The sequence below is a fragment of the Gallinula chloropus genome, assembly GCF_964237585.1.
Source record: "Gallinula chloropus genome assembly, chromosome: 26".
NCBI classification, from domain to species: Eukaryota; Metazoa; Chordata; class Aves; order Gruiformes; family Rallidae; genus Gallinula; species Gallinula chloropus.
The window spans coordinates 2,651,982-2,670,993 of record NC_140111.1 but is presented as its reverse complement, the minus strand read 5'-3'; the positions used below and the strand labels follow the sequence as shown (position 1 = coordinate 2,670,993).

Genomic DNA, 19,012 nt, shown 5'->3' with positions numbered 1-19,012 from the left:
CTGCTTCAGAGTGGGACTCACTGGTGGGTACTGGTGTGGTGGGAAGGGGCTGGGGGGTGTAACATGCATGTGCATGTGCCAGGGCTGTGAATGTGTGTGCCAGGGAAGTGCACACATGTGCTGGAGCATGTGTGTGTGTGTGTTTGTGTGCACGTCACACGTGTGTGCCAGCACCCAGGGCACATGCAAGGTGCCCATGCATGTCCCAACCCCAGCATGACCAGGTGCTGAGCAGGGGTTCCCCATCTCTCCTTGGGGAGCTGCTGTCCCCACAGAGCCGCAGGACAGTGACGTGTCCCTTGACGTGTCCCAGCCCCACATGGAGCATCCCTGGATCACACGGATCCCTCTCGGATGCAGACAGAGAAGAACCTGACCCCAGCTCTGGGCAAAACCAGGGATGACCACACCAAGGGGCAACGGGGTCCCTACTTTTGCCCCCCTACCCTTTCCAACCCCACTCCTCCCAGCCCCCCTCGACCCCTCTCCCCCTGGGTGGGGTTGAGGGGTGCAGCAGGGTCACGGTGCCCAGGCACGAGCCCCTTCCCGTCCGCGCGCGCCCCGACACGTGTCGCAATAGTAATGTAATTTGTCCGTTAACAATGGGCAGCTTGAGGTTTATATTTAATTACAACGTTTGCACCAACCTGAACTCGCCCTTATTCATCAATAATGCATGGGTTTGTGTTTATCGCTGCTTAATTAATCTGTGCTTACGACAATTAAAGGCTTGCAAAATCCCCAAAGGTGGCGGTGGGGAGCGGCTGCGCGGTGCCGGCGTGGTCGCGGTGCCAGCGTTGGTGGTGGAGTTGGTGTGGTGGTTGAAGCCATCGTGGTGTCCGTGGCTGGCAGGAGCCAGAGCGGCTGTGGAGCGGGGTGATGTCCCCCGCCAGGTACCCACATCCCTGGGGGGCTCCCCAAGTCGGGAGAGGCTGAGCACCTCCCTGTGCGCAGGGTGCTGCAGTGGGGAGCACCATGGACTCACTCCCTCAGAACACCCCACTCCCTGCCTCTGCTGTGGGGAGCACCATGCACCCACTCCCCCAGGGCACCCCACTCCCTGCCTCTGCAGTGGGGAGCACCATGCACCCACTCCCCCAGAGCACCGCACTCCCTGCCTCTACAGCGGGGAGCACCATACATCCACTCCCCCAGGGCACCCCATTCCCTACCTCTGCAGTGGGGAGCACCATGGACCCACTCCCCCAGAGCACCCCACTCCCTGCCTCTGCAGTGGGGAGCACCATGCACCCGCTACCCCGGAGCACCCCACTCCCTGCCTCAGTTTCCCCAGGAGGAGACAGCTGGGGGGCTACCGCATCCTCTGGGCACAGAGCCACCGCATCACCCCCACCCCATCCCTCCTCCTCAGCGCCTTTTCCCTTCATTTCCCCCTCTCTATTCCGGGTGCCCTCGCCCCCTCCCGCGCCCCAGGGCCGGGAGGGCCGTGCGCGCCCTGAGCCGGGCGGCGTGGCCGGGCCGTGCCCCGCCGGCTCTGCGCCTTTAAGGGCGCGTGGCTGTCCCGGATCAGCCGGAGCGCCTATTAAAATTTTATGCGAAGTGTAAATGGGCCAGGTCTCCAGCTTCCCGCTCCCTCCGAATGATTTATTACTCGCAAATACCACAGAACTAATTAGTATAGTAATTAATTAATACGAATTTGCATATTTGCATGTGCAATTAGTGCAGTGGAGTGATTACTCTGAAAATGAGAAGTTGGGCTTGTCAGATGGTAGTGTGAACTGGAGTGGAAAAGCCTCGTGCAAATGAACCCGGGTGGCGGCGGCGGTGGCGGCGATGGGCACGCGGCGGCACGCGGCGCCACCGGCCCCACGCCGCGCAGCACCGGGACACCGCCAGGCCCCACGCGTGGAGGGAGCGAGGGGACACACGCACACGCACGCTCTCAGTCTTGGGGACCCCCATCCCTCAGCCCTGGCCTGGCCCTGGGCCCCAGCCATAGGGACCGCTCCATCCCTCGGCCATCTCCATGGCGACTTGCAGTGCCAGGCGCATCGCCATGGCAACGGGCCGGGCCACGCAGCCTCGCCATGGTGACTGTCGTCATCGGCGCCTTGTCGCTATGGAGATACCCCCCCCCACCCCCAAATCCACTCCCTGATGGGGGCCCCCCCCAGGGATGGCTGGGAGTGTTGGGGTGAGGGCCCTGCTGCTCCCCAAGCTGGGGGTCCCCAAAGACACCCAGGATGCTGGAGGGGGTGTCCCTGATGTCCCAGGTGTGGGGGGCCCCAGAGCACCCTGGGATGGGATGAGACCCCCCAGGGCACCCGATGCTGGGGGTCCCCAAATTGCCCAGGGGACAGCCAAGCCGCACAATGGCAGCACCAGGCTGGATCACCCCCCAAGGGCCAGCAGCCTGAGGGACACCCCCAAGATGGGGGTCTGGCACCCCCAGCCCCACAGCTCTGAATCTGTCTGCCCCTGGTGCCACCCCAGCCCATCACTGCCCACGACCCCTGTGCTCACCCTCCTGCTGAGGCCTGACACTACTCAGTGCATGGCTGGGAGGGCCACCAGCTTCCTCCACCCCAGCTTGGGGACATCAGCGCAGAGGGGGTGCAGGTAAGTGGGGTGGGTGTGTGGGGCAACAGAGGGGGGTGTGACTGCAGGCAGCCCCCGCTGCCCCCACACACCACGTCCCCCCATCACTGCGCCCCGCCGGCTCCCTGAAACGGGCCCAAGGAGACGCCATCTGCCGCGGGGGGGCCGGGGGCCGGTGCCAGCAGCGCTTGTTCCGCCGCGCCACGCTCATGCCGGTGGCACCACCGGGCTGTGCACTGACCCCCCCCCCATACCCCCACCCCTCCCCAGTCTGGCCGGGGCTGCCATGGGGAAGATGCTGTGGTGGCCTCAGGGGGCTTCCTGTCCCCTCCTGGGGTCTTGTGACAGTCCAGTGGCTATGATGTCATAGCTCCTCCTGACCTCACTGAGGCTGGTAGTTATGGTGTCATAGGTCATCATGACGTCACAGGGGTGGCCTCCTGACCTTGTCAGCAGCCGGATCCCTCCCAGCCCCCACCCCCCTCCAGCCCCAAAGAGCATCATGTCTGTCAGGGACCAGCCCAGCCACCACCAAGTGACAAAGGGGGGTCAGAAGGGGGACAAACCCCTGTGGCCACATGTCCCCCCACCCCAGGACCCCCAGTCCCATCCGCAGCCAGAGCTCCAGCAGTTTCCCATCAGACAATTCCCAGGGCACCGTTCTCCTTATTAATGCTGCGTCTCAAAATCCCTGTGCCAAGGGTCCAGGCTGCCAGCAGCAGTGCAGGGGGCTGGGGGGAGAAGGACATGGATGGGGGGGTCCAGGGGTCTGGCCATGGTGAGGGCTTCGCTTGGCACCAGCACCACAGCCCCGCACTGCATCTCCCCATCCTCCTCTAGCAAAAGAAAAGAGGGTTCTGCTAAGCTCCCCCCCCAGCCCAGCCCAAATAAAGGCTGAGCCAGGACCGCCCCTTTCCTCCCTCCCTCCGTGCCTCAGTTTCCCTCCACCACCAGCCTCCTCCTCCCAGGCTCCCCAACCCACCCATGACCCCGCAGTCCCCACTGCAGGGACCTTGAGGGACATGGGGATGGGCAGGCCACCCACACCCCCATCCCAGAGACCCCACTACCTCATCCCCAGCCGGGGCCCTGCTCACCCGGTGACCGCGGTGTGCCCAGGGACGGGTCCCACGAGGCAGAGCTGTTCCAGGGACCCAGCCCCGGGTGCCACTTCATCCCCGAAGGCAGCAGGGACGGGGCCAGGGATGAGCTGGGCTCCCGCTCCCGCCGCTCTCCTCCCCTCGCTGACATTCCCGGCGGTGGCTCCGCCGCGCGTTAGCACATCCATCTCTCCCAGCCTTCACCTCCCAGAAATATTGCAGCGCGGAGCCGGCTCCATCTGGCAGCGCGGCCCCCGCCTCCCCCCGCCGCCGCTCGCGGGGAGACGCCGGAGCCGGCTCCAAGGCTTGGGGCCCGATGGCTCAGCCCAGCCCAGGGGGGGAATGGGGACCCCAGGGATGAAGAGGAGTGGGGGTGGGGGGGTGGGGGGTCAGGTCAGGTGCCCCCCCCAACCCACAGCCCACACCGAGGAGGGTCGGCACGGTCTTCGCCGAGGTGGCCGGTTGCGGTGCTGTGCATCGGCCCCACGCTGGGGATGCGGCAGCCGGCTGAGCCCCGGCAAACTCACCCCATGCGGGGCCCCCAGAGCCACCCCGGGCCCAGCTGGCTCCCAGCCGGGTCCTGGCACCACCCAGCGCCCACCTCCCACCCCCAGCTCTGCCGGTATCAACCCGTTTCCATGCCCCCCACCGTGTCCCTCCGGATGCCACGTGTCCCCAGGGATGGATCCCAGCCCCGGGATGGAGCTGCCCTGCTCTGGGCAGGGTTCCTGTCCCCATCCACCGCCGTCCTGCCTGAGGGAGGGGAAGGGACGCAGGGGATGAATTTTGGAGGAGGAAGGAGCTTCATGGAGCAGCGGGACGTGCTGCTGTGCCTGCCGGGCAGTGAGACCCCAGTGAACCCGGCTGGCATGGCTGGGGACCGGCGGTGGCAGTGCCGGGACCCTGCACACACAGACCACCAGCAGGATGAGGACAAGAGCCCTGGGGTCTCCAGGATGCAGGGAGCCCCAGTCACCCTGGATGACCCCCCACCCCCCTAAAAAAGGCACCCCCAGGACTGGGATGGGGCTTCCCTGCCCTGCCCTGTGCCATCGCCAGCCACGGCTGAGGGGACAGCATGGGGACAGCACCGGGATCCCCTCCTCCTGCCTGCGCCACGGGCCGCATCCTGGCACAGGCCGGCCGAGGGCCCCTGGCACTGCCCCGGCCCCGGCACAAGGCAGCGGTTTGGGTTTTCATCTCCCTGCTCCCCTTTCATCTCCTCTCCCCGTTTCATGTCTCCACTTTCTTCTCCCTCCAAGCGCTGTGCATGCTGATGAGCCTCACGCCGGCGCCCACCCTTGCCGCTTGCCGGCTGCTAATTAGGCTGTAACGGATGCACCGGGCCGGGGGCTCACGGCTTCCCCCTGTCCCCATCCCCATGAGGTCCAGCCTGGCCGCTCACACCATGGCATCTCCTCAGCCTCAGTGGCACCACGTGGCAAACCTGGTGCCAGGAACTGGGGTACCGCCGGCTTCGCTGCCCTGGGGGTGCACAGCCATGCTGCCTGGGGGTCCCCCCGGCCTGGGAACCGAGGGCAGCGCGGTGTGGACTTACCCAGAGCTGGCAGGGACAGGCAGCGCTGGCGTGCCGCGGGCACCGGGCAAGGGTGTGCTGTGCTCCTGGGGTGCAGAGATGCTGCCCGGCACCCACCTGCAGAAGGAAAATGGCAACAACGGAGGGAGCCGAAGGGTGCTGCTGGGAAGGGCTGGGAGCCTGTGCCCAGGAATCGCTGCCCCAGCACGGCACCGGCACGATGGGCCCTGCCTCCCCGCGGGCCGGCTCCAGCCCAGGTGCCATCTGCTCGGCCGCAACCATGAGTGACAGTCGGAGGGTTCGACAGCGGGAGTGTGCGGGGGGGACACTTGCCGCCGGTGGAGGCCCCTCTGTCACGTGCCAGCCCCGGCACCTGCACCGGGGGAGTGGGCGACGCTGCCGCTGGCACAGACCCGTCGGCCGGGCACGGCCAGCCCTTTGTCTGTGTGTGGGCACAGCCCCGGCCACCACAGCCACCGTGTCCCTGCCGTGACCGTGCCACGGCTGCGCTGGCCTTGCCTGTGGTGCACAGTGAGCACGTGCCGGTGTGTGGCACCCCACACCCACTGCATCCCCCACTGCCCGCACCCCTCAAGCCAGGCTGGTCCCCAACCCCACCCTGGGCTTGTGCTGGGACACGGGGACATCCCTGGCACAGAGCAGGTGAAGGGATCCAGCTCCCAGGGACACAGTGTGCCCGTCATGGGCTGCCCGGCCCCGCTGTGGCCAGACGCCAATTTCCTGGCACAAGGGAAATGGCAGCACCAGTTTCTGTCTGTACAGGCGCTGCGGTGGGGATGGAGTGGGGGGCTGAGGGGTGCCAGGGGGCTGAGGGGTGCTGGAGTGCTGCCGGGCTGTGCCATGGGTGCCTGGCAGACAAAGGCCTTGATGGCTGCGCCATGGCAAGGCCGGGCCTCTGCCACAGTGGGACCCGTATCCGTGGGGGGCTTGGCCCCCGTGTGCGTTGGGAGGACGGGTGTGCGTGTGCGAGCGTGCGTGTGTGCATGTGTCCGTCCGTCCATCCGCCTGTGTGCACAGGGGAGCGTGCCGCAGGCTGGCTGCGTCTGTGCACAACGGGCTGTGCCGCGGGGCTGCGGAGACGGGCTGGCACGGCTGTGCGGCGTGCCGGTGGGGGCCGTGGGGCAGCGGGCAGCTGGGAGGGCCACGTGCCACCCGCACAGGGACCCACAACCCCGCAGCCACCGGCCCTCCCTGTACCCACACCGGTAGCCCCCCTGCCCAAGCCAAAACTGGGCACCACCACCACCACCACCTCCCATGGGCCCTGCCCGGCCGCAGCCCCCAGCCCACACCAGGCCCTCAGCGCCGCATCCACAGTCCCCCTTTTTGGCTGGTGGCTGAGGGTGGGGATGGACCTGGGCAAACCACCGCGGTATTTTGCAGCGAGCCGCAGATGCCAGCTCCCAGCGAGGGTCCCCGCAGCATCTCCCCCCCTCACCCCAACGCTCGCCGGCTGCCCCCAGCACGCTGGGCCCAGGCGGGATGGCCGGTTTCCCCTGCTGCCCTGCCGCTGGCTCCATTGTTCAGCCCGGCCGCGCCATCGCCTGCGTCTCGCCCGGGTCCCATTTTGCAGCGTGTAGGCAGAGCTGTAGATTTGGAAGAGATTTTTTTTTTTTCTTTCCTTTTTCCCCCCCCCCTCTTTTTTTTTTTTTGAGTACAGAGTGACAGATGGCGAGTCCTCCTTCCCCAGAGAGACAAATCTCCCTGAATGCAAGCGCATGTCAATCATTAGCTCTCATGTGATAGCTCTCGCGCATGACGTGCCAACCATATGGCACTGGCAGCAGAGCTGGTACCCCCTTTGCTGGGTAGAGATGCCACTCTCGCCTCCTTTTGGATAGAGGACTGCAGGAGGCTGGAGCACCTCAAGGAGCCGCGTCCCGGTCCCAGAAGATGCTGGGAACAATGAAATAAAGAATTCCTCCGGTCCGCCCGAAGGTGAGTTATGTAAGAAGTGGAGGGCTGGGAGGGCAGCGGAGGAAACTTGAATGGAGAAAAGGCAACTTCCATGTTGATTTTGTTTCTCCGCCACGTCTCGCCCTTTTTTCCCCCATCTTTCGTTCTCCCCCGGCCCCCGGTTCTCCCGCTCCCCTCCGGCCCCGCCGATGGGCTTTTCCCCCACCACCACCCCCGCTCCCGCCCCCGAGCGCCCCCGGAGGGGGGGGTTGTTAGGGCTTTTTCTCCCCCCGGCCCCCCCCCCTCCCTTCCTCCCCAACACCCCCCTCCCCGCGGCTGGGCGCGCCCGGGGCGGCCCGGTCCCGGCGGGACGGAGCGGGCAGCGGCGCCCGAGCGGCATCAACGAAATCGCCGCGGAGCCGCCGCGCCGCCGCCCCCGGGGGCCTCGACCCGGCGGAGCCGCCTCCCCGCTCTCCCGCGGCGCCCCCGACCCCCGCCCCGGGCGGCGCCCCCCGCCCCGGCCCCGCCGCGCCGCCCGGCCCCGGGGGCGACCCCGGCAGCGCCGCCGCTAACGACCTCCGCGTTGCCCCCGGGGGTGGGGGGCCCGTCCGCGGCCGCCCCCGCCGCCCCCCGCCGCCCCCCGCCGCCTCCCGCCGCCCCCCGCCGCGCCGCCGTTTGATGCCGCCGCATTTTACGGGCCGCGCTCCGGCGGCCGCGGGGAGCCCCGAGGCGGGAGGCGGGGGGGGGGGGGGGGGGTGGGGGTGCAGGGGGTTCGGGCGGGGCCGACCGGACCGGAGGGGGTACGGGGGAGGGGTGGGGCGGCGGCCGCGCCTCGACGCTCCGGCCCCGGGACGGCGGTGCCGGAGCCACGGACGGGGCCGCGCCGCGCCCGCGGCGGGGAAAAGTTGGAGGCGTCGAAGAGGGGCCGGAGGCACCGGGCCCGGCCCGCGGGGCACCGGGCGGGGGGGGTGGGCACCGACTGGGCCGGGCCGGGAGGGCGAGGATCGGGGGCGGGGGCCGCCGGGGCCGGAGAGCGGGACGCGGGCGACGGCTGCGGAGAAGCGGGGTCGGGGTGGGGGGGTCTGACCTCGCGGGAGGGGCGCATCGCCGCGCACCGAGGAAGCCCCGGTGCCACCGGGGTCGGGCGGCTGGGGCGGGCGGCGGCAGCGGGCGGCCCCGCTCCCAATTCGTTTTCGCCGCCCCCGGCGCCGCGGAGCCGCTCCCGGGGAGAGCGGCCGGGGCGGGCGGGTGGGGGGAGGAGGGTGTGGAGGGAGGGAGAGGGAGGGGGGGTGGAGGGCGGGGGGCGGCGGGGCCGCCGGTAACGCCTGGCTCTTTGCCCCCCGCTGCAGCCACCATGTTGACGCGACTTTTCAGCGAGCCCAGCCTGGTCCCCGAAGTCCCGAAATTCGCCGGTTGGGCCGAGGAGTGCGAGGAGGATGCCCGCAGCGAGAAGGAGGAGCGGGCGGGAAAGGGCTGCTCCCTCCCCGAGGAACCGCCCGAGGGTTCGCTGGGGGAGAGCAAAGAGGAAGGGGAGCTAGGAGGGGACGAGGAGGAGGAGGAGGAGGAGGAGGAAGGCTTGGAGGAGGCGGAGGGCGAGCGGCCCAAGAAGCGCGGCCCCAAGAAGCGCAAGATGACCAAGGCGCGGCTGGAGCGCTCCAAGCTGCGGCGGCAGAAGGCGAACGCCCGGGAGCGCAACCGGATGCACGACCTGAACGCGGCCCTGGACAACCTGCGGAAGGTGGTGCCCTGCTACTCCAAAACCCAAAAGCTCTCCAAAATCGAGACCCTTCGTTTGGCCAAGAACTACATCTGGGCTCTCTCCGAGATCCTGCGCTCGGGCAAACGGCCCGACCTGGTTTCCTACGTGCAGACTCTGTGCAAGGGGCTGTCGCAACCCACCACCAACCTGGTGGCCGGCTGCCTCCAGCTCAATTCCCGCAATTTCCTCACGGAGCAGGGTCAGGAAGGCGGCCGTTTCCACGGTCCCAACGCCTCCTTCGCCGTGCACCCCTACCCTTACCCCTGCTCGCGGCTGGCCGCGGCGCAGTGCCCGCCCGCCGCCGGCCCCGGTTCCCACGGGCTGAGGACACACAGCTACTGCGCCTCCGCCTACGAGAGCCTCTACGGCAACGCGTCCCCCGACTACAACAGCTCGGAGTACGACGGTGGGCTCAGCCCCCCGCTCTGCATCAACGGCAACTTCTCCCTCAAGCAGGACTCTTCTTCTCCCGACCACGAGAAAAACTACCACTACTCTATGCACTACTCGGCGCTGCCCGGTTCCCGGCCCGCCGGCCACAACCTGGTCTTCGGTTCGGCGGGGATGCGCGGGGGGGTCCACTCCGAGAACATCTTCCCCTACGACATGCACCTCCCGCACGAACGGGGCCCCATGTACGAGGAGCTCAACGCCTTCTTCCACAACTGACCCGCACCCACGCAACACCCCCCCCCACCCCACCCCCTCGCCCCCTCCCACCCCGAGAGCCCCCTCCCCAACCGGCCGCCCCGTCCCCGAGGCGGGGGAAGGATGGGAGGGGGACGGACACAACCGCGGCGGCCCCGCGGACCGGCCCCCGGGGCTCCGCCGTGGGCTTTGGTGCAATATGGGGACCCGGCCCCGGCGGCGGGTCCCCGCGCCCCGTGGGGACAAAGTGCTTTTTGGGGAGGATTTCCCCTTTTCCTTAAATTATTATTATTATTATTATTATTATTATTATTATTATTATTATTATTATTATTATTATTATTATTATTCCCCGAGGGGGAAGGCGGCCCCAACCCCCCCGACCAGCCACGGCAGCGCCCGGCGGAGCCCCCCCCCGGAGCCCGTCCCGTCCCGCTGTGTCGAGCCGCCTCGTTTCCTTTTTAATTCGTTTCCATTTCATTTATAATTCTCTTTTTTTTCCTCCACCCCCCCTCCATCCCCTCCACCCTCATTTTTGGGCCTTTTCTCCCCTCCGCCGCTGTGACCTCCCAACCCACTTACCCACCCCCCCCCAACCCCTACACACACCCCCACCCCACCACCACCACCCCCCCCCCGGCATTGGACACCCGCTGCCCCGGCCCGTGGGAGCGAGAGGAACCCGCGCTGCGGCGCGGAGCGAAACTTTCCGAAGCAATAAAGAGGCGAAGGGAGGAACCCACATTTCTATCTATGCAAGCAGGCCCGGCCCGGCGGACGCTCAGAGATGCACTTTGCTTTGGGGGGGGCCCCGGCCCCGCTCCCGGCCCCGGGAGCTCCTCTGGCAGCGCGTGTGTCAGGACGTTTTTTACCTGTTTTAAAAACTTGAAACGGAAAAAAATTTAAAAAACAAAAAAATTCAAAAAAAAAAAAGAGGAAAAAAAAAAACCCACAAAAAGGGGAAAAAAAAAAAAATTATTACTAAGAATAAACCCCGCGGAGCCGCCCCGGTTTTCTCGAGCTGGCGGAACCGGGGCCGGGCAGCCCGCAGCTATGCAAGCGGGGCTCCGGGGGAGGTGGCGGGGCTGCGCCCCCCCCCAATCCCCCGCGGCGCCCGGGTCCGGCCCGAGTGTCTTCGCCCCGGTTTGCCGCATTCCTTCGGTCGGGAGACGCCGTGAAGCCGAAATTAAGCGCTTTTATTTTTTCTTTTAATTGTTTTCCCCTCTTTATTTCTGTTTTTTATCTATTTTTTCTTTTTTTTCCTTCTTTTTTTATCTCTTTTTTTCTTTTTTCCTTTTCCTGGAACCTGCCCGCACCACCTTCGAGAAACCAGCATTTTTAGAGACCAGGGAGGAGGAGGAGGATTTCTGAGAAATGTTTTCGAAACGAAAAAAACAAAACAAACAAACAAACAAAAAAAAGTTTTGCAAAAAAAAAAAAAAGACAAAACCCGGAAAAAAAACAACAAAAAAAAAACAAAAAGAAAAAAAAAAGAAAAAGAAAAAGAAAAACAAACCCACAAACGTTGTAGCAAAGGGGACCCGCCTGTCCGACACCAGAAGTGCTTTCGTGTTTCTGTTCCGTTTCATTTCGATTAATAAATATTTATGGCCAACGATATGCAAGAGACACCCCCCGCCCCCCCCCTCCCCCCCGCCCCCGCGCCGGGAGCCGCTCCCCGCTCCCCCGGTTCCCCGGTCCCCGCCGCCGCGGACACTTCTTGGCGGCGGCGGAGCGCGTGGGGCGCGGGGCCGGGGGGCCCGGCGATACTGCATGCATCGGCGCCCCCCCGCCCCCTCCCCTTTTCTCTCCCCCCCCCTCCATCCTCCGGGGCCTCCCCCCCGGCCCCGCTGGACGTTCGCAGCCCGGGCCCCGCCGGGGCGGCCCCGCCAGGACTCGTCGGCCGTGACGAGCCGCCGCCGGTGCGATTCGCGGCGAACCTGTAATTACCGAGCGTCCTTCGACGGCGATTAATAAATATTCAATGTTGACTCCGCCGCCTTCGCCGCTTTCCTTCCGCCCCGGGGCACCGGGGGGGGGGGCACCGGCCCGACCCTCTCCCCGCGCCCTCCGCCGCTGTCGGGACCAGCCCCGGTACTTCTCGGCGGTGCCGGTGCCTCCGCCGCTCCCGCCGCCCGAGTGAGAGGCCCGCGGTGGGGCGGCGCTGATATAACGCGGCTCTGCCCCACGGGTGTCCCCCCCGGGACCGGGGAGGCGTTGGTCCCCCCCCCTCACCAATAAAGGCACCGGGATCCGGAGCGGCGGCACGGCTCGGTCCCGATCCCGCCGTCACGGGCGAAGCGCGGCTGTGCCATCGCTCCGTTCCCCTGGGAACATGGTGCCCAGAGCCTGGCGCCGGGCCCCGGTGCCGGTGGCCTCGGTGAAGGCGGTCGGTCGCGGTGGTCGAGGCCGGGTTCGTCCGTAGCGGTCCCGGTACGCGGTTGGCTCCCGGCGCGGTGCCCGGTTCCCGGTGCCGGTGCCCGACGGAGCCCCGGGAGCCCCGTCGCGGCGGCCGGTCCCGGTGCTGGTGCTCGGTGCCCGTCGGAGCCCCGGCGCGGTGCCGGTGCCTGGTGCGGAGCTGTCCGCCGCCGCGGTGCTGAACGGCCGTCGATCTATTTACCGTTCGCAGCACCGGGACTCGTTACCGCCCGACGGCCCCGGACTCCGGGCAGGGACGGGGACCGGGATCGGGGCCGCGCGGGGCCGCTGCCCACGGACACGGGGATCGCGGGAGGCGGCGTGAGCCGGGGCAGCCCCCGGGCTGCGGGGATGGAACCCCGGGGTTCCTCCCAGGACAGGCTGGGGGAAGCTGCGCCCCGCAGCCCGCGGGTTCCGGGGGAAATCTGGGCAGATTTGGGGTCGGGCCGGGACGCGCCCCCAGCCTGGCCGGGACCGGAACCGGCGCCAACGGGGATGGAAACGGGGAACGGCTCCAGCGCGGCCCCGACGTGCCGAACCCAGCCCGGGAAAGGGGACGGCGGGGAAGCGGTACCGGCAGGACAACGGGACCTCCCCGGGCCACCGATCCGCTGCGACCCCCCAGCACCCCCGACCGGGCCGGGCCCCGGCACTCGCCGTGGGGCGAAGCTTCTTCCGACGGCTCCGGCCTGAGCATCCACCGGGAAGGGCCTCGTTTCTCTGGGGGAAAAAAAAAAACCGGGATAAGGGCGATCCCGGCCGGGAGTGCCGAGGGCCCGGCGGGGAACGATGAGCGGCCCTTCGGCCGTCACCCGCAACCGGCGGCACCGGGGCCGCGGCCCGGAGACGCCCCGGCGGAAGGGAGGGAGGTCGCGGGGGGCCGGGGACTGCGGGGGAGCCGCCGACATCTGCTGCCGGGAAGGGCCTGGGACCGGCTGTGCCGGGGTGATGCCGGTCCCGGTGGCGAGGCTGCCGTTAACGTTTAATTCCCGGGATTTTTGTTTCCCCGGCCCCGGCGAAGCGGGGGGGGATGAGGGGACCCCTCGTCTGCCCCGCAATGCGGCCCCGCACTCGATGCACGGGCCCCGGTGCAAGGCTCCAGCAGAAGGGTTTGGTGCGCGGCCCCGGTGCACGGCGTCGGTGCGAAGCCCCGGTCACGGGTACACGGCCGCAGCAGGACGCTCCGGTGCAAAGCTCCGGTGCGCGGCCCCGCGCAGAGCTCCGGTCCCTCATCACGGCTCCGGGGCGCAGCCCCCGCTGCCCAACCTGCCCGTATCGCCGTCCCCGGCCTCTGCGGGGAAGGGAGACGGGAGGTCGGGAGCCGCCGGGCTCTGCGAGGGTTTTGCGTGATCGTGGGGTCACAGTCACCTCGGGTGGGGAGGGGGGACACACACCGCTCCGGTGTGTCAGCGGGACCCCTCACGGCTCGGCCGGGGAGATGAGGGTGGGGGGGACCCGGGTGTCCTCAGCATCCCTATTTCAAGGCAGGATGAGATTAAGGGGGGAGGGGGGGGGAGCATGTTTCTTTCCCCCCCCTGCCCTCCGCCCTCCGGTGCCCCCGCTTCTCCCGGTGCTCCCAGCCCGGCCCCGGCGGAGGCCACGGGGCGAGCGCCAGCTCCGGGTCGCCGCTGCCACCGGCGAGTGCCAGCCGTGGAGGGCGGGTGGGGGGGGGGGGGGGGGGGAGAGGAGGAGTCATTGCTTCAGTTTAAATTTCATGGCATCTGTTCATTATTATACAGTGCGGATTTTTATATGGACAGCTAAATTAAAGACAGATTTCTGCCAAAATTGCAGATACCATAAAAAACCGGCGGCTCCCGGCGCGGGGCTCTCGCCGCTGCGGAGGCGGCTCCGCGGCCGCCGTGGGCCCGGCGGGGGGGGGTCCCGCTTTGGTGGGGGGGGAGCCAGAGGCTGCGTGGGGGTCGAGGATGGGGGTCCTGCAATGGGTTGCCCCTGGTTTTGTGTGATGGGGGCACCGGGACGCTTCCCGGGGCCGGGGTGGGGTGTGCGGGGGCTGTTGGGGGGGGTTGCGGGGGGGTGGTGGCTGCGGTCCCCGGAGCCGCGGCCGGGGCGGGTCGGGCTGGCAACGGTCCCCGCCGCACCGGGGGCTGCCGAGCCGCCCCCCTCCCCCGCCCGGCCTGCCAGGCTCCATCGCAGAGGAGTTAAAACAAGGACATCTGTGCCTGGAATCGCTGCGAAGCTCCAAACCTGCCAACGCCTGCTGGCACCGGCCGCCAGCAAATGCTGGTACTCCGGAATGCGGCACCGCCTGCAGCCCAGCCCCGGGCCCCCGGCACTGCCCCCCCCCCACCCACCCCCACCTCCCCGCCCCGCCGCAGGGTCCGGCCCGGTTCGGCCCCGGGGGCTGCGGGGCCAGGGGATGCTCGGCCCGGCTGGGCAGGGGGGGCGGCTGCTCAAGCCTCGGGCACACGTGTGTGCGTGGGGGGTGTGGGGAGTGGGGGGGGTGAGGGGGGTGTGCCCCGCCTCCCCCCCCCCAGGCAGTGTCCCGACCTGCAACTGTCCCCATCATGTCCCTGCCAGTGGCAGTTCGGTGGGGTGACCCCCTCAGCCCTCCCTGGGGTCGTGTGTGTGCCCCCCCTCCCCATTGACATCCTGCCCCCCCCCATCACCATGGGGCTAAACCCCAACCCCTGTCCGGGTGTGGGGTGGGAAGTGGCAGTGGGAGGTGCCATGGGGGTGAGGAGATGTCCCTGTGTGCTGGTGGGACACAGCCAGTGCTGGGGTGACTGCATGGCTGGGCTGGGAGGGTGGAGAGCAAGGGGTGTGGGGGGGCTGACAGGGAGCAGGTGGTTCCCAAAGGAAGGGGTCACCCAGGGCTGGGGTCACCCAGACAGTCAGGGCTCTGCTGAGCAGCCTGGAGGGGCCAGGCTGGGGTCTGCAGCATCAAGGACTGCCGAAAGAGGGGAACCTCTACCTCAGCCCACCCCCCGCCCCCCAGGCCCCAGGGGGAGAAAAGGGACAAAATCCAAGTGGGAACAGTGGGGGAGGATGGATCCAGCAGACGCGGGGCCAGCCCTGGCCAGGAACACCAGAGAGCAGGTGGTACCCACCTGAGCACCACACAGCAGCCAGGCCCCTTTCCCTTCCCTTCCCTTCCCTTCCCTTCCCTTCCCTTCCCTTCCCTTCCCTTCCCTTCCCTTCCCTTCCCTTCCCTTCCCTTCCCTTCCCTTCCCTTCCCTTCCCTTCCCTTCCCTTCCCTTCCCTTCCCTTCCCTTCCCTTCCCTTCCCTTCCCTTCCCTTCCCTTCCCTTCCCTTCCCTTCCCTTCCCTTCCCTTCCCTTCCCTTCCCTTCCCTTCCCTTCCCTTCCCTTCCCTTCCCTTCCCTTCCCTTCCCTTCCCTTCCCCTCCCCTCTTCACCCTGGGCTACAGCCCCATCTCCATAGTCCCCAGTGAGGTGGTACCACCCTGTCCATCCCCACTCAGGGGGGGTCTCCCAAGCCCGGGCCCCGGCTGGGCTCCCTGCCCCCCCTCTCTGTGGCAGGCAGCAGCTCATTTCATATGGGAAATGTCCATTTTGTTGCTACTTAAAAGCTGATTTACGGCGGCTGCATCCCAGCCCTGCCTTGGCCTGTGTTCATCCCATAATCTGCCCATTTCTCTTGGCAGCTCCAGCTCGCTCGGGCTCACTGGAGGTCTGTGCCCGGCAGCAGGAGCACCCGGCCCCTTCCTGCAGCCCCCCAGCCCCGGCCCTGCTCCCCTGGTCTTGGTGCTGCTGCTGGCAGCTGGACCCCAGCCGCTTCCAGTGGATCCCAGCAGCCCTGAGATTGGCAGCGCTGGGTGATGCCTCTGGGATGGAGGGGACCCAATAGCCCCAAAACGGGTTGTGGGGCTGGAGGGGACGTGGGTCATGGATGGGGACAGTGTGTGGGTGGCTTCTCATCGCCCCAGCATGGCTGGGATCCCCGCTCCATCCATCCCCCTCTGCCTTGGATGTGGCCAATGGGATCCATCCCTCCATCCATCCCTCCATCCCTCCATCCATCCATCCATCCATCCATCCATCCATCCATCCATCCATCCATCCATCCATCCCTCCCTCCCTCCCTCCCTCCCTCCATCCCTCCACCCAGCAGGACAGCCAGGCAGCCCTGGCACCGAGCAGGGTCCCAGCACCCCTGGCCCCCTCCCCCCAATAGAATTTGACCCACCTAGAAATATTTTTGCTAAATGTAATTGAAAACTGCCCCTTCAGACCCAGCATCCGCCCGGCAGCTCGTTAGCAGAGTAATTAAAGCCTTTCCCAAGTTCGGATCGGCCGGATTGTGCCATAATCCCGGCAAAGCAAACAAGTCCAGAGCAAAACTAATTACATTTCGAGCAGCTGTGATAATAATCCTAATTCCAGCCCATTTGGTGCCTAAAATCCGGTGATCCGGCAGGAAAAGCCGGAGGGGGCGGCTGTGACATATCTCTGCCCTCCAGTGTGCCCCTTGCCGGCAGCAGCGCTGGGGTGTTGGGGTGAGGAGGGGTTACCTTAAAGCTTGGGGAGTCCCTGGGGGTCCCTCAGGGCTGGGTTCCCCTGGAGGGGGGGGTCCCCATACCTCTCAAAGCCGCCCTCCCCATCACCCTGCGTGACTCGGTCACCCCTCGCCTGGCACTGTTGGGTTGGGGTGGGGGGGGAGGTTGGTGACTCTGCATCGATTCTCTGGGTGGTGGCACGGTGCCCAGGCCCACCCCCAACTCCTCACCCCCCTCCCCAACAGCCTCCCTGGGGACGGGGGGGATCGGGCGGCCGCAGCTGGCGCGCGCAGCCGTAATGGCCACGGCTGGGCTGGCACACCGGCCCCACGCCTGCGGGCACACGGGCAGGAGCAGCTTGTGCACCGTTTGTCCTTGACTAGTCCCCGTGCGGCCGCCCCTACTTGGCACTGCCCACCCTGGGCACAAAGCCCCCCCCCTCCCCTTCCTCCTTTCCTCCCTCATCCCTCCTCCCCATGGCAGCCGAGACCTCCCAGCTCATCACACGTGTGGCACCTTCACCGACACCAAGGCTCCGTGTTGCTGGCTGGGCACAACACCCCATCGCTTTGCTCTGGGAGGAAACAAACCCTCTGTGGGCAGCGGGCACGGCGTTGGCATCACCACCACCACCCATCACCCACGGAGCCGGGTGGGATGCAGGGGATGGTTATTTACACCCCGGTGGGTACCTCAAGGGTGGGGTGTGGGGGGGACACACACACGTTCGTGACGCTGCCAGGCTGGAACTTGCCATTTTTTTTATTAAAGTTGCCAAAAAAGCCCAGCGTTGGCTTAATGGCTCCTTCCTCCCGCCGGCGCCGGGGGAAGGCAAATGATGCCATCCGTCTTGTATCGGTTCGGAATCACATCTGACACCCAATCGATCATACTGTGGGACATTAACTCCTTTGGATGGGGGCCCGAGCGGCTCTCGCAGGCTCCGCGCTCCCGCGCTGGGCTCAGTTAACTGCTTTACTGCTGGTATTTTGGCACCGGGCTCCGCGGGCTGGTTCCTCTCCGGTTGGTGCCGCTGAATTATTTGCCTTTCTCTGGATACAGCTGGCACCGTGCGCCGCAGCATCAGCAGCATCCGCCCCCTCCCCACACACACATCACATCCCACCCCCCCCCCCCAGCCCCCCCCCCCGCCTCTTCGCGTGCCGCCGCCGGCGCCCTTCACCCGACCTTCGCCCCTTCCTCCCGGTGCTGTGGGGTGCAGCCCCCCCCCCCCCCCCCCTTACCCCTCCTTCATGGGTGTCCCGCATTTTGGGCATTGCTAGGGGAATTATTTTCCCGGGGAGGGGCGGTGTGAGTGCCCAGGGATGCCCGTGGGGTCAAAGGGGAGGTCCTGGGGGATGGGGATGGTGGTGGCTTTGCTCCCTGGTCCTGCAGCGGGGCCGTGCCTCAGTTTCCCCATTGCTCCAGGGACCAGGGCTCAGCTTTCACCCACCTGCTCGGGACAGGCAGGTCCCCAGGGTGGGTGGAGAGGCCGGTGGCACCTCAAAGCCGTACCCAAAGGTGGCCCCATCCCCTCCGCGTGTCCCCCCCACCCCGCCCAGCGGAGCTGGAGACCCTCCCTGCGGCGACCCGGGGGATTGATGGTGCCAGGGGCAGCCTGGGCTGGGCTGTGCCCTCCCAGCCGGGGGCAGCTGGGGGCGCTGGGGGCACCGCCGGCTCGGCAGGGCCCGATCTGCCCCCCCCCCCGGTCACAGAGGGGGCCCAGGCGGCAGCGGGGAAGGACCCGTGAGACCCCCGGGGCGGCCCCGGGGGCAGCAGCGGCCCCAGCGCGGGCAGGAGGGTGATATACCCACGGGGGGCGGGGCCAGGGGCGGGGCCGGCTGCCATTGGTCAGCAGCGCAAACCCTGATAGGGGATTGGCTGGAGGGTCGAGTCCTGCGTGGGGATTGGCTGAGCTCTGTGCCCCGCCCTGGGACCGGCGGCGGCCCGAGGGGGCGGTGTGGGGTGCAGGGGTGTCCCCGTGTCCCCCAGAGGGGCCCCGGTCTGTGCCCCCGGCCTGTGCCCCCGGCGCAGAGGACACAGGGACAGTCGTGTGTCCCCTGGTCCCTTCTGACGGCTCCTGGCCGAGGGCAGCTGCCCGTCCGTCAGTCCGTCCGTCCGTGTGTCCACCCGCCTGCCTGTCTGTCTGTACAGCCACCTCCTGCCACCCAGCCACCTTCTGCCTGTCACCCGCCTGCCCGTGTCCCCCTCCCTCTGTCTGTCCTGACACCCACCCACCCACACGTCCATCTGTCCATCCATCCATCCATCCCTCCATCCCTCCATCCATCCATCCATCCCTCCATCCATCCATCCATCCATCCATCCATCCGTCCGTCCATCCATCCATCCATCCATCCATCCATCCATCCATCCATCCATCCCTCCCTCCCTCCCTCCATCCATCCCTCCCTCCATCCATCCATCCATCCATCCATCCATCCATCCATCCATCCATCCATCCATCCATCCGTCCATCCATCCCTCCCTCCCTCCCTCCCTCCCTCCCTCCCTCCCCCCAGACACTGTCTTTCCCCCCCCCAGTCCCCCCAGTGAGAGGCCAAGCCCCTTGGTGCAGCCCAGACCCCTCCCA

General features: G+C 67.1%; 1 protein-coding gene across 1 annotated transcript; it reads left to right on the top strand.

Moving 5' to 3' along the window:
• Positions 1 to 8,470: 8,470 nt before the first annotated feature.
• On the top strand, positions 8,471 to 9,544 carry NEUROD2 (neuronal differentiation 2; the record flags this gene model as incomplete). Its single annotated transcript, XM_084275682.1, has 1 exon — positions 8,471 to 9,544. One exon carries the CDS (start codon positions 8,471 to 8,473, stop codon positions 9,542 to 9,544), a length of 1,074 nt encoding a protein of 357 aa, XP_084131808.1.
• Positions 9,545 to 19,012: the final 9,468 nt, after the last annotated feature.